Source organism: Dromiciops gliroides, chromosome 2 (assembly GCF_019393635.1).
Source record: "Dromiciops gliroides isolate mDroGli1 chromosome 2, mDroGli1.pri, whole genome shotgun sequence".
In the NCBI taxonomy this organism is placed as follows: Eukaryota; Metazoa; Chordata; class Mammalia; order Microbiotheria; family Microbiotheriidae; genus Dromiciops; species Dromiciops gliroides.
The window spans coordinates 304551849-304566740 of NC_057862.1; the positions used below are offsets into that span (position 1 = coordinate 304551849).

At 38.9% G+C, this 14892-nt stretch overlaps 1 protein-coding gene across 1 annotated transcript in view; it reads left to right on the top strand.

Moving 5' to 3' along the window:
* Positions 1–14892, top strand: part of SYNE3 (spectrin repeat containing nuclear envelope family member 3) — a 202886-nt gene that overhangs the window by 132637 nt on the left and 55357 nt on the right. The window contains exons 12-16 of the mRNA XM_043989293.1: positions 878–1060; positions 2002–2145; positions 4777–4911; positions 7784–7948; positions 12313–12485. Of these exons, the coding sequence (XP_043845228.1) occupies positions 878–1060; positions 2002–2145; positions 4777–4911; positions 7784–7948; positions 12313–12485 (800 nt within the window). The remainder of the gene's footprint in view (positions 1–877; positions 1061–2001; positions 2146–4776; positions 4912–7783; positions 7949–12312; positions 12486–14892) is intronic.

Below are 14892 nucleotides of genomic sequence, written 5' to 3' on the forward strand. Positions count from 1 at the left end.
ACAGTTAGGGGATGATGAGCCAGCAAAAGGGACTGTGGAATGATCAGACAGGCAGCCGAAAAACCAGGAGTTTTGAAAACCCTGAGGAGCGATAGTATGTAAGAGTCAAATGCAGCATACTGGTCAAGGATGAGAACTCAGAAAAGTCCATCAGATTTGGTAATGAAAAAATCATTAAGAGCTTCTGGGTCTTAGGTTCCTCATCTATAAATTGAGGGAATCAGTCTAGATGATTTCTAAGGTCTCATTTAGCTCTAAATGCTATGATCTAGAATGTGAGTGGTCCAGTTCTTTGAAAGCACCAGTTTCTTTCAGTATCTATAGAGAAAATGACCGTATCTTGTGAGATCTTCAAAGTGGTCTTCATGAGCAATTGTGGCTGAAATAAGTCATCCCTTCATTATAACTTCTACCCATTGTTCCCAATCTAGTTTTGCTCAAAAGGACAGAATTATAAAGTCAATAGAATAAGTGCTTTGGGAATTTAGAAAAGGGGGAATTCCAATAGCTGAATATGCAGTCAGTCACTGTCCCTGCCCTTCTGTCAGCAAACAGTAAGCACTATCAGTTCACAAACATCTACTCCAGTCAGTTTCCATTGGTTTTTGCTACTGACCCAAGTTTTGGTGACCTTTAGGTTGGTGGATAGAGTCCTAGGCAGACAGCCAGGAAGACCTAGGTTTAAATCCTGTCTCAAACATTTTCTAGCTCTGTGACCCTGGTCTAATTAGCTTCTCTCTCAGCCCGTTTCCTTATCTTTAAAATTGGCAGAGTGCCTGTAGTACCTAAATCCCGGGACTGCTTTGTGAGACTTACATGAAATAATACTAACAGTCCTTTGCAAACTTTAAAAGTGCTATGTAAATGTGTTCTTTAGGCAGCATTGGCTGAAAGCTCACATCTGAAGGAACAACTGATCATGTTAAAACTGAAGAAGGATTTACTGATCAGCGTCTTTGGTGAGGAAAGGGCACAGTCTCTCCTGGAAGAGGTGGCCAATACTATCAGGGAGAGAGACCTGCTGCATAACAGTCTCTTGCAAAGAAACAGCAAATTGCAAGTAAGTATCACCTCCCACTAAGGACTCAGTTCTAGGTCAGTGAAAAATGCCTTGCCTGTGGTGCAAATTCATGGAGCTACAATGAGCCAAGAAGTCAGAGAACCCCAGAATTTGCTAGATGCTTAGAGATTATCTACTCCCACCTCCTCCTTCAGCAAGAATATACTTTCTTAAGTATCTCTGACAGGGAGGGCTCACTTCTACTATTTTTCTAAAGTTCTTTTAGCTCTAAATCATTTTTACTTACTCTGCTCTCCCTTCCTTCAAGTCCCAGCTAAAGTTCCACTTTATACAATGAGCAAAGCAAGCCCCTGAGGCCTCAGAGCAGAAAGCCAGTGATCAAGCCCCTTCCCCTAGCAAGAGAAGTGTGGGACAGAGTCTTTCCCAGTCTTTCTTTGCCTTCTCTCAATTGATTATTTTCAAGTTGTTTGAAAGATGCCTCTCACATTACACTGTGACTTCCTTAAGAGCAGGGACTGTCTTTTGCATTTCTTTGTATTACTGAGAATTAGCACAGTACCTGGCACACAGCGGATGCTTGATAAATGTTTAATGGCTGATGGTTATTGTGAGCTTCTGATGACAAAGGTAGTCCATTCTATTGCTTGCCAACATTAATTAGGAATGGAATCTACTTCCCTTATTAAGTACCTACTATGCACAAGGCACTGTTCTAGACACTGGGGAGACAGAGATTAAAGGGGGAATAACAGTGGTCCCTGCCCTCTAGGAGCTTCTATGCTACCAAAGGAAATGTAACACATACAGAAATAAACATAATACAAAATAAGTGTGTTCCCATTTCCCCATGACAATACTTCAAATATTTGAGGAAGTCATGCCCTCCTCCCTTATTTGTATTGGACATGACATGGATCTTGTTAAAGAGTTCAGGTGAAGAAATGGATTGATTTTTATAGTGTGTGTCATTGTTTCTCTAGAACGCAGTATCTCAGCACAATGACTTTGATACTGCATTTGAACCACTGCAGAAGAGATTAGCCGACCTCTACAGCAGAGCAGAAGCAGAGAAGAAGTTTCAGCAAGACCTCCCTAGTAAGCAGGCCCAACTCCAGCGCTTGCAGGTAAGTAGGATAATGTAGGCATGTGTGTTAGCCAAGAATCCAACAACAGTTAGTAAATCACTAGATTAGTTCTGAATGAAAGGCTTCAGATCATCCATCCAAACTATGGTTAATACCTTCCTTATCCAACTGAATGGTTTTATGCAACTGATGAATATTGTCATATAATTTTTGAACCTTGAAGGTAGCTCAGTGGGCATCTATTCTAATCCATACCCCAAAGGAATCCCCATTCATCTAGACTTTGCTTGAAGACCTCAAATGCATGGGGAACCCACCCCCTCTTTAAATAGCCAATTCTGTTTTGGATAAACTCTTGATTGTTGAGAAATTTTTCCTGACATCAAACATAAATTTTCCTTTTTTGACTTCTTCCACTTGCTCCCAGCTCTGCCCTCTAAAGCCTGTCACACAAGTCTAATCTGCCTTCCACTTAACAGCCTTTCAAATACTTGAACACAGCTACCATATATCACCTAAATCTTTTCTTCTTTGTCCCCACAAACATTTCTTTTTAAAAAAGAAACAAACTTTTTTGGGGGGTACAAAACCGTAATTTTATATATAGAGAGAACTTAAGGGGTAAAAATTCCCTCTACCCATGCAGATCAGCAGTGGTTTAATATAGCCTTAAAAGAATTGCCTGGCACAATCAGAGGGTATGACTTGCCCAGGGTGACACAACTAGTATGTGTCAGAAGTAAGAGAAGAAACACAGATTTTCCTAACTCAAAAATTTTCCCATTTGATACTAAGAAAGATATCACAAAAATGCTATTTTTTTTATGACTAGCAACCAGATTTGTTTCTGTTTCTTTTTTTTTTTTCTCCAGTGGATAATTTCTATAGTCTTTTAAAATCCCAAACAAAATTACATTTTAAGTATGTTAAGCCCTCCTAATAAGGAAGGGCTATGACCATTTTAAGTAAACAAAATGAATTAAGAACATGTCAGAACAGGTCTAGTCCAGTGCTAATTTAGAAAGAATTTTCTGGTTGAAGAACGCCATAATTAAGGTTATTGCTATTGGTATCAATTTCAGAAACAAGTAGATTTTACACAGAGAGTAAGTTGTTCTCCATATAAAAAGTGAGCATAAGGGCCAGCTAGGTGGCGCAGTGGATAAAGCACCGGCCCTGGATTCAGGAGGACCTGAGTTCAAATGTGGCCTCAGACACTTGACACTTACTAGCTGTGTGACCCTGGGCAAGTCACTTAACCCTCATTGCCCTACCAAAAAAAAAACAAAACCCAAAACAAACAAACAAAAAAGTGAGCATAAGGTATTTGTGGGTTTTCTCAATCACTTGAATCACAGATAGGATTTTTCACCACAGATAATTACATCAAACATATTTCCTGAAAGTCATTTATCCCTCAAGCTATCTTTGAGGAAGTTTTATTTCTACATTTTCTAGATTCCTAGAGCTGGGATAGGCCTTATAGGTCAAATAGTCCAACCTATTCCTAAACACATCTCACAAAGAAGATAATTATCCAGTCTCTGACTGAAGATTTCTACTATTGGAGAGCTCATTACCTTAGAAGGCAGACCGCTCCACTTTTAGACAGCTCTCTTACTGGGGAGTTTTTCTGAACCAACATCTCACTCCTTGTAACTTCCACTCACTGGTCCTAGTTCTACCATCTAGGAGCAGAATAAATCTAATCCTTCTTCTACATGCTAGTTCTTCAAATAACTAATGTTATCTTACTATTATGTTCTCCTTTTCCAAGCTAATATTCTCCAGTCCCTTCAATTAAGTCTCTATGACAAGATGGGTGGCACAATGGATAGATCTCTGGGCTTGCAGTCAGACTTAAGTCCGAATCTCACCTCTGACATCTGCTAGCTTTGTGACCCTGAACAAGTCACTTAATCTCTGTTTGCCTCAGTTTTCTTAACTTCCAAATAGGATAATAGTAGTCCCTCCCTCCAAGGGTTGTGAGGATCAAATGAGATATCTGGTTGCTATCCTGGCACACTGTAGTAATAAATACTTGTTTCCTTCCTTTCTTCTCATGATCCTGGTCTGGGCACACTTCACTTTATGAATCTTTCTTAATATGTGCTAACTACAACTGGACAGGTTTGGTTTGACCACCACAGAGAATGTAACCTGAAATTATAACCTCCCTTGTCCTGGTCATTCTTCTTATGTTAATGCTACCTGAGATCTTGAAGTCTTGAATCAAGAGCTTGAATTAAAATTCTTCAAAGGATTTGATGACTTCTTTAAGGTGGTTTAGATGACACCCCATCCATGTCTTCTCATCCCATTTGATTCTTGTTTATGCCCTAGCTCTTCTCCCTCATCCTACATTTATACAGATAATTCTTGGAATCCAAAGTCAAGACTTAACTTTTATCCATATTCAATTTCATCTTATTATAAATGGCTCACTCTTCTAGACTTTCCAGATATTTTTGGACCCCTTCACCCAAAACTTCCTACATGTTCTGAATACCAAACATAGAGTATTTCTCATACTTTAGAGTAAGTATTACTCTCTTTGGAATTCTGCCCCTCCCTTCAGATAAGCTACTCCAATCCTTACCCTAATTTATTCCACATAATAAAGTTGATTCTGCCAAACAGATTGACTTTCTCTCCTTCTTTCCATTGTAGCGGATCCAAGAAGACTTGCAAGGGCTTGAAGTTCAGATCGAAAACCTGAAACCCCTAGTTCAGGCAAATCCCAAACACCAGCATAAAATCAGTCAACTTTTGTCTGATTATCGGACCCTGAAGAGGTCTTTAGAGGTAAGTTATCAAAGCTCAGTAAAAGTAACAACTTACATATGCCTTATATTTTATAAAATGCTTTCACATGTATTATTTCATTGAATCCTCACAATGACCCTGTGAGGTGGTGTTTTTATCCTGATTTTACAGATGAGAAAATTGAGGCTTACAGAGGTTAAATCAGTCAATAAATATTTATTAAGTGCCTATTTATGTACCAGCCACTGTACTTTAAGGGGCTAAAATTCTAGCTATACTGTCTAAAATATCTAATGAGTGGTCGCCAATAAATTATAAGCTTTAGCAAGAGTTAGACTTTAAAGCATTTATTAAGGAGAATAAGAATTTTGTAAAGAGAGAGAGAAAGGCCTAGATTCCTCTGTCTATTAAAGGGAAATAGCATTCCTAGCTCTGCTCTCCGCCAGAGTCCACAGAAAAGAGAGAGTGTCAGAGCGCCAGGCTCCCCCTTCTTCCTCCCACAAGCAAACGTTACTTCCTGATGCCAAAGAAAGGTCTTGCCCTCAGAGACCTTCACCTCGTGGTGGAGCTTTTCTACAGTAAGTCTCCAGCAGGTGGCATCTTTCCAATTGTTACAGTACTAAACACCAGAGATAAAAAGAAAAGTAAAAGACAGGCCCTGCTCTTAACCCAAGATCACACAGCTAATAAGCTACAAGATGTGGGTCTTGAACCTAGGTCTTATGGCTTCAAATCCAGTATTGTTTTGGCAGTCCAGTAATGAAGGATGTTACCCAAGAGAAAGGGCATGAACTCAACATGTCATATGAGTGAGTGTGGGAATTTGTTTTGCTTGACTATGAACATTGTTAGAAAAATTTTGGTTTTCTTTTTTTTTTTTTTTCATTGTGGATGGTGGGAGTGAGAAGGAAAGAAAAAATGCTTGTTAATTGGACATTTCTAACATTAAAATACATTTTAAAAAGCAGTAGTGGGGATGAATTTTTAGTGATTATCCCCATTCTCTTACTCAATTCTTCTTGAGCTTAACCACATCTTGGAATGTGGAGTTGAAACCATGAAGTAGAACAAAAGTGTATGTCTTTGTGCATTTCACTTCATCTGGTCCATTTTATGTTGAGGAAACAACGACAGAAAGAAGTTTTTTTTTCAGTTCTAAAATTCCTTCTATAGTTTCAACATTCTTATGTTCTCAGATTCTTTCAAACTCTAAATTGTGCAACACAGTCTCTCTTAACCCAAGCTGAGATCAAATGGTGGTGATGATGATGATGACCACCACAGCTCATAGATAGTTTATAGTGTGCTTTTCTCCTGTGATGAAGTTAACAATGAAGATCATTGGTGAAATTGTATTATTCCTACTTTATGAATGAAGAAATTGGGGCAGCTAGGTGGCGCAGTGGATAGAGCAATGGCCCTGGATTCAGGAGTACCTGAGTTCAAATCTGGCCTCAGACACTTAACACTTACTAGCTGTGTGACCCTGGGCAAGTCACTTAACCCCAACTGCCTCACTAAAAAAAAAAAAAAAAAGAATGAAGAAATTGAGGCTCAAGGAGAGAAATGTCTCCTCTTCTAAGGGTATAGTTAGTGTAGTAGAGCTGAGCCTTAAACCCTCATCTCCTGAGGCTAAATCTTGTGCTGTTTCCATAATATTGTGCTGCCTTTCATGAATCCATGTCTTCGGTATTACTAGTCCCTCTGAGTTTGCTGGCTGAGTCCGTGTGCTATAGACTCATGCCCTAGATTCCACGAAGAGACAAGAAGGAAAGAAAAGACCTGATTCCAGACCTTATCTGGTAGCATTTAGCACAGTGCTGGCCACAAAATAGGCACTTAACAAGTGCTTCTAGATTACTTTAAGGTAGGAATTGTTTCATTTATTGATTTTGTACCCATTCTTTAGCACATATTAGATGCTTCACAAGTAAGGGACTGAGTGTCTTAGTTGAAAGATACAGGAGACATGACACGAGGTTATTGTGAAGAAAATGCTTTATAACTCTTAAAGTACTATAGAAATATTATTGTTATTTAGTAACATGAGAAATTTGAAAAATAAGAAGTTCAGTTGAATACCGAGCTACCCCAGAATATCATATCTTTAAGAGACATTAGTGGGGGCAGCTAGATGGGACAGTGGATAAAGCACGGGCCCTGGATTCAGGAGGACCTGAGTTCAAATCTGGACTCAGACACTTGACACTTACTAGTTGTGTGACCCTGGGCAAGTTACTTAACCCTCATTGCCCTGCCAAAAGAGAGACAGACAGACAGACATTAGGGTTCTTCTGGTGACCTTCTCATTTTATATATTTGGAAGCTAAGCCAGTAGTTACAAAAAAGGAAGAAAAAGGGAGGGGAGGTGGTAGGAAGAGGAGAAGGAAGGAAAGGGACAAGCATTTATTAATATCCTACTATGTGTCGAGCATTGTGCTATGTACTTTACCTATATCATTCAATCTCTTGATCCTAACAACAAACCTGGGAGGAAGGTACTATTATGATCTCCATTTTACACTTGAGAAAACTAAGGCCAGCAGAAGTTAAGTGTATGAGACTGGATTTGAATGCAGATCTTTCTAACTCCAGGCCCAGCGCTCTATCCACTCTGTTACCTAGCTGCCTCAGCCATGGAATGAATTAGAAGGCAGAGTTAGGATATCTTGTTCCCCTTATTACCTCTTTTTTTTCGGGGTAATGGGGGTTAAAGGACTTGCCCAGGGTCACACAGCTAGTAAGTGTCAAGTGTCTGAGGTCAGATTTGAACTCAGGTCCTTCTGAATCCAGGGCCAGTGCTTTATCCACTGTGCCACCCAGCTGCCTCCTTATTACCTCTTTATCTTTATAAACTGGCTACTTGTCGAAGCTTGGTACTCATATACTAGGTGCCCTCCTGGTTTTGTAGATAACTATGGAACAAAGGCAGCAGCATGTTCGGGAGCAGTGGACATTCAATCACAAACTGTGGGAGCTCCAGCAGTGGATTGGGTTGGCCAAACAAAAGCTGGAATCCTACCAAGGGGATAAAGACCAGTGGAAGGTGGATGGCCAGTCTGTAGAAGATATTGAGGTAAGTCGACTTTCTCCTTAGGAATAGTATTTGACTTACTGGAAAGCCAAGCTGCAGAGGATTAGAACATAGTTTTGAAAAACCAGAGTGCAAGTGAGCTGACTCTTGATGTAGGTAGAGAATCGAGTTGGAGTCACTTCTGTTTATCAGTGAGCTTTCCTTATGACTTCTTTGGATTTTGAGTTAAATTTGAATAACATAATTCTATGGTTGAAGTAACTGAGGATCAGCTGAGGATTTCACAGGTGGATGAGTAGAACTAAATTTTGGATTATGTTCACAATGTAAGTTAAAATCCCAAATTTCTCTTTCTAAATGAAGTTGCTTGTCTTCTTGACCAGCTAAAGCAATATGATTCTCTTTGAAAGAGGTGGAATCAGAGAATGTTAGAGTGCAAAAAACTTTAGAACATGAAACATGAGACCATAGATTCAGGGAATGTTAGTTCTGGAAAGGGAATTTAAACCTAGAACATTAGGCCTAGAAGGAATCTTACAACATGGAATATTAGAATATAGAATATAATATGTTATAGCAGGAAAGGATCTAAAGATGGTCAAGCACAGAATGTTAGAGCTGAAGGAGACTTTAGGATGGAACAATAGAACATAAAATGTTAGTACCAAAAAGAAACTTAAGAGTTTTTCTAGTACAATATTCTGAGGGAAGAAGGAAAAGATCCAGAGGACATTTTCTGTTTTGGAAGAATTTTCTATTCTAGTAACAATCTCTTTTAAATTAAGCAAAGGGATATTGTAGGGGGCAGCTAGGTGGCGAAGTAGATAAAGCACTGGCCCTGGATTCAGGAGGACCTGAGTTCAAATGCGGCCTCAGACACTTGACACTTACTGGCTGTGTGACCCTGGGCAAGTCACTTAACCCCTATTGCCCCACCAAAAAACAAAACAAAACAAAACCAAAAAAAAAAAGGGATATTGTAATGGGGCAAAGGAATATCTCCTATTTTTTAAAACTTAACAGCATCAGTACCAGAGATATTTCACCTGCTTTTATCTTCAAGGTTTTGGGTGGTCCCCTCCTTACACACAAGGGTATTATTATTCCCTTTGCTCATGTTGTTTCTATTCCTTTTAGCTGCTTTTCCGCATCCTTCTCTTCCATCTCTTCTGTAGAAGAGAATTCTATTACAATAGAACCTTAGAGTTATGAACTTAGAGGCCTGGAAGGAAGCTGGGAAATGATCTAATCCGTTCTCTTCATTTTGCAGATGTGGAAATGTTGGGTGCAGAAAGAGAAGTGAGCTGTCCATGGTTAGATAGTGAGGTAGTGAGGCAGTGATATATAACCAGGAGTAGAATATATAGCTCCCTTTTCTCCGTTCTGAACTTTTTCTACTGCCTATGCATTTCCTATTTTGCCCAGAACCCCGTTCCCTGGTATCCTCAAGTGACTAGTACATTATTTATTGCCCTTTTGGCGGGGAGAAGGCAAATTACAACAAATATAAAATACTCATTCAAAATGAGCAAGCACCCCCAAAATGAATGGCTAGGACTTGGTTGACATTCATACTGATCTATGTTCTTGATATTTTTTAGTCTTGTGTAGTGAGCTTTGATATTCTGAAGCACATCATGGGACCATAGGATGTTGGGGGTGGGGGAGAAAAGGACCTTTGGATTTTCAAGTCCAATTCTCATGTTTGTGAATCCTGGCTATTGTCCCATGTATCAAAGAATAAAAATCTCTTCCCTGTGTCTGGAACTTCAAAGTTTACGATAGTTTTTCACTTCCACTGTGTCGTATTTGGTTCTTATACCTCCCATTTCACAGAGCCTCTGCTTAAAATATTATCTCCTTTTTAGAGATGAGGAAATTTGGAGAACTTCAGTGAATTGTTAGAGTTATAGTAGACACAACTAAAAAATGACTGAACAAAACCAAAATTGATAGTGGAGATAGGACTTAGATTTAGGAAAATGGGGATTTTTTTTTTTTGGCAGATCAATGAGGGTTAAGTGATTTGCCCAGGGTCACACAGCTAGAACGTGTCAAGTGTCTGAGGTCGGATTTGAACTCAGGTCCTCCTGAATCCAGGGCTGGTGCTTTATCCACTGAGCCACCTAGCTGACCCTGGGATTAATTTTACTATTCTTTTCATTACATGCTGTTTACAGAGGCAGAAAATGAGGTATTTTTCTTTTCTTTTTTATGCCAGAAGTTTTTGTTTTATTTTATTCTTCAGTAGAAATAATACTCAATCTGGAGTCAAAGGATCTGGGTTCAAATCCCTCTTCTGATACTACTCGTGTCCCTTAACATTCCTAATCCTGAGTTAACTACCATGCAGGTTCCTTCAAACTCTACATCTAAGATCCTAAAATTGTCAAATGAAAATATTCACATAGCTAAATAATAAAGTGTAATTGTACATGATTGCCATAAATGCCATAATTATTGTCTTCCCCTCCAATTACTAATTTTTAAATGATAGTAACAAAATTGGCTATTTCCACGTCCCCTTCTGAACTCTTTCCTTTTGAAAAATTATTGATGTACATTGCTTTTATATCATCTACATTTACCAACATATTCTCCCCTCTATATCACACCTCCCAACCCCCAAATATCTCTTATGACAAAAAATAAAGAGGACAAAAATAGTTTAGCAAAACCATCTGAAACATCAACCAAGTCTGACATATGTACTCCATACACTACCACTTCTGCAAAGAAAGAGAGGAGAATTTCTATCTTTTCTGGCCATTATAATTTCACAGAATTTAGCTTCTGTTGTCTTTTTTAAAAAATTTCCATCATTGTAGTCACTATGTATGTTGTTTTCCTGGTTCTACTTACTACATTTTCTACCAGTCTATATCTTCCCATACTTCTCTGTATTCATCACATTATTTTTTACATAATAGCATAAGAATAATACACTAGTAGCACAATTTGTTTATCCATTTCCCAATCAATCATGCCATCTTCCCCCGCCTCAAAAAACTTCAGTGGATCTCTATTGATTCTAGGATAAATTACAAAATATTTGTCCTTGACTGTGAGCTCCTTGAGAACAGTGACTGTATTTTGCTTTTCTTTGTATCCCTAGCACCTAGCACCTGCCACATAGTAGGTGCTTACTAAATGTTTCTTGACTGATGATCTGACTTAAAGTCTACATAGTCTGGCTCCCACTACCTTTACATGATATGTTATAATATATTGTTCCCTTCAGACATTTTTCTATTTCTATTCTTGGAGGAAAAAGTATTCCTTCTTCATTCCACCCATCTACTTATGTCTTCGGCCCCAGGCCTTCCCATCTTGTCTAGAACTTGCCCTTTCAAATATCTTCTCCCTCAATCCAATCTTCCATCTCCTCCTATTTTCTGGCTCTTTCCCTGGCATACTTTCATCATACTTTAAAAAATATTTTACTTGACCTCGACATCTCCTCAAGCCATAATCCTATATTTTTTTTCCCTTTCATAGCCAAAGTCCTAGAAAAGACCATCAATCCTTATTTTTTCTTTGCCACTACCCAACTTCTTGTGATCAGGCGTTTGAGCACAATACTTCCATTGTTTATGAAAACTACTCTCTCCAAGGTTACTAACAATCTTGTAATGACTAAATCTGATGGCCTTTTCTGAGACCTTATCTTTCTTGACCTCTATAGTACTTGGCATTGTTGACTATATCCTGCCCTTGGATACTTTCTACTCCCTGGCTTGTTTTGACATTATTTGTTCTTTCCTGGTTCTCCACCTACCTTATCCAAGTGCTTCTTCTTGGTCTCTTTTGCTCAATCACCATCCATGTCCAATCCCATATGTGGGGATGTGCTTTCATGACTCTGTCCTTGACCTTTTTTCTCTATCCTGTTTTTTACTGTAGAAAATTTCCATGAGTTTGATTATCATCTCCATGAAGAAAACTCCACATCTACATACCTAGCCTTCATCTCTCACCTGAGCTTGAGTCCACTCTGATACATCACTAACTGCCTTCTGAACATCTCCAACTTAGATAGCATCCCTAACTCAAGATGTCAAAAACAGAACTTATCTTGTCTGAGCCATCTTTCTTCCAAACATTCCTATTTATCTTAAGGGCACCCCTATCCTTCTTGCCACTCTTGTTTATAACCTTGGCATCATACACACTTCTACAGTCTTCTTCACTATCCATATCCAATTAGTTGGTTCTATCTGTACATATTGAATAGAGACTTTAAGTCAGTGGAAAAGATATCATGCTAGTTTTGCTGGTCCTCTTAACAAGGTAAGGTTATTTGGTTCAAGCATCAACTTTCTCTCCCTACCCCCAATCTAATGAATGACTGGCAGGTATCTTAATTATAGACTATAAACCTTGACATTGAGCCACTCATATTTCAGAGGCTGGTGGCTGAATTCCCTGATAAGGAGGTACAATTGCACTTGATTGAAGCTCATGGCCAACTGGTAATGGAGACATCATCTCTTGAAGGAGCAGCTCTTGTTCAGGGGGAATTAAAGGAACTGACGGAGTCTTGGAAGGCTCTGAAGTTGCTTGAAGAAACATTGTTAAGGTAAACAGATATTTGAGACTTTTTCTTTCCATTTTCAAATGTTGCTTGTGACCCAATATTTAGAAAGACAGAGGCAGCTCTTGGTGATCCATCCCCAGTGTCATACCACCTCATAAAAGTGGTGGCAGAAATAATTTGATATCTTTTAAAAAATGTGTCATACATGTAAATGGAACATATATGAGGATGCCCAGGACCACCTTTGTTACAAATTCACCATATTTTGTTAGAGCACTAATTCTCTTATTACAAGGCCTTGCATATAGTATTTACTTCAATGGATCCTTGAACTCATTAGTGTGAGTACTACCTCTATCGATGCAGATGTTTTATGTGATCCTTCTTGGTAATATGCTGTAGCCTACTTATGTACTCTTATCATACATCTTTCTTTGGTCCCCTGCAATTCCCTTTAAGATCATGGTATCTCATTATTAATTTCCAACGGCGTCAATAGGAGAATATTGATATTTAAAAGGTAGGACTTATTCTATTGTGCTTATAAACATTTTATTGGCATGTTGTCTAGACTACTTATTTAGTTGGATGGGTACCCCAGCGAGCTGTTCATTTGCATATCTGAGAAGGCATTGCTCACAGACAATAAGCAAGGTGGATTCAGACTTGAATCAGAGTGAGATAGTGGGCAGGATCTCATTTGGAAACTAGACACTCTTTGTTCCTTTGTTCCACCATGTTTTTTGCCACAAAGTCCTACCTATAAAATTGGAATAGATGATCTCTGAGATCCCTTTCAGCTTTCTCATGAAACCATATGACTATTAGTCATTTTTCTTACTTTGTAAGAACTATTCCTATTTCTAAAATGTTATTTGCGGGGGCAGCTAGGTGACACAGGGGATAAAGCACCGGCCCTGGATTCAGGAGACCTGAGTTCAAATGCGACCTCAGACACTTGACACTTACTAGCAGTGTGACCCTGGGCAAGTCACTTGATCCCCATTGCCCCTCGCCAAAAAAAAATGTTATTTGCCAACCTAAATTTTATAAATCAAATTGTACTTTAAATTTAATAAGGGGAGTTTCTATTCAAAGAAACTGTATTGTAAATCCTTTTCTAAAGCAAAGAATTCTTTTGGCAAAATGAACTATCATTGCCAAATATGTCTTTTGGACATTGGAAAATTTGCATTTTTAAGACATTAGGTTTGTTTAATGAAAAATACATCTTTATCACATCCTTTGAAACATATAGTAAATGTATACCTATTCATTGGCCCTGTACTGCTATCAGTTAAGTTCTATCCACAGACTGCTGCTCCTCAGGTCCCATGTAAAGGTAAGAGTACTATGGTAAACCCCAGGAAACCAAATGCTAGTTCCCATTTTGCCACTGTCTTGCTATGGGAAATTTGACAAGTCACTTTCCTTTAGAAATTCTCAGTTTCCTTCTCTGTAAAGTGAAAGGGGTGGATCTGAGTAAAGTCCCTTCCAAGTCTCAAATTGTGAAGATATAATGGTAATGCTGTCATGAGCCTTCAGAGAAGAAACCCTCCATTCTCTCACTTATGGGGACTTAGAGATAGAAGGTTTGTTTTTTTCCTGTGGCTATAGACATTATGATGATTCATAGCTGAGGATGCTGCCTCCACCATCAAAAATTTCAGCCCCTGTTTTGTGAGTTCCTGTAACTGAAGAAATTTATGACATAGGGTCTTTTTCAACATATCACTAGCATCCTCGTCAATGCTTTTCCATCTTGGTAGAAGCTACGAGAATGCTCCAAGTGAAGAACTACTGAGAATTCACAGTTACCTGTAAGGCAGAGTGAGGCACTAAATTTTAGAAGAGTACAGTCAACAAGCATTTAGTGAGTGCCTACTGAAGATACAAAGAAAGATAAAAGAGTCCTGTTCCCCAAAAGCACACATCTAATGGGGGAAACATGCCAACAATTATATGTAAACAAGATATATACAGAATAAATTGGAGGTTACCAGAGAGGAAAGACACTAGCATTAAGGAAGATCAGGAAAGGCTTCTCATAGAAGGTGGGAATTTTAGCTGATAATTAAAGGAAGCCAGAGAAGCCAGAGGTAATTGTGAGGAGGAAGAGAATTCCAGGCACAAGTTACAGCCAGTGAAAATGTGAATTGGGAAGTGGAACATTTTGTGTGAATCACAGAAAAGGGGCCAGTCTCACTAGATTGCAAAGTATATGGAAAGAAGTAGGTGTGGGGGCGGCTAGGTGGCGCAGTGGATAAAGCACCAGCCCTGGATTCAGGAGTTCCTGAGTTCAAATCCGGCTTCAGACACTTGACACTTACTGGCTGTGTGACCCTGGGCAAGTCACTTAACCCCCATTGCCCCGCAAAAAAAAAAAAAAAAGAAAAAAGAAAAAAAAAGAAGTAGGTGTGAAAAGACTGAGATAATAAGAGTTCAAGTA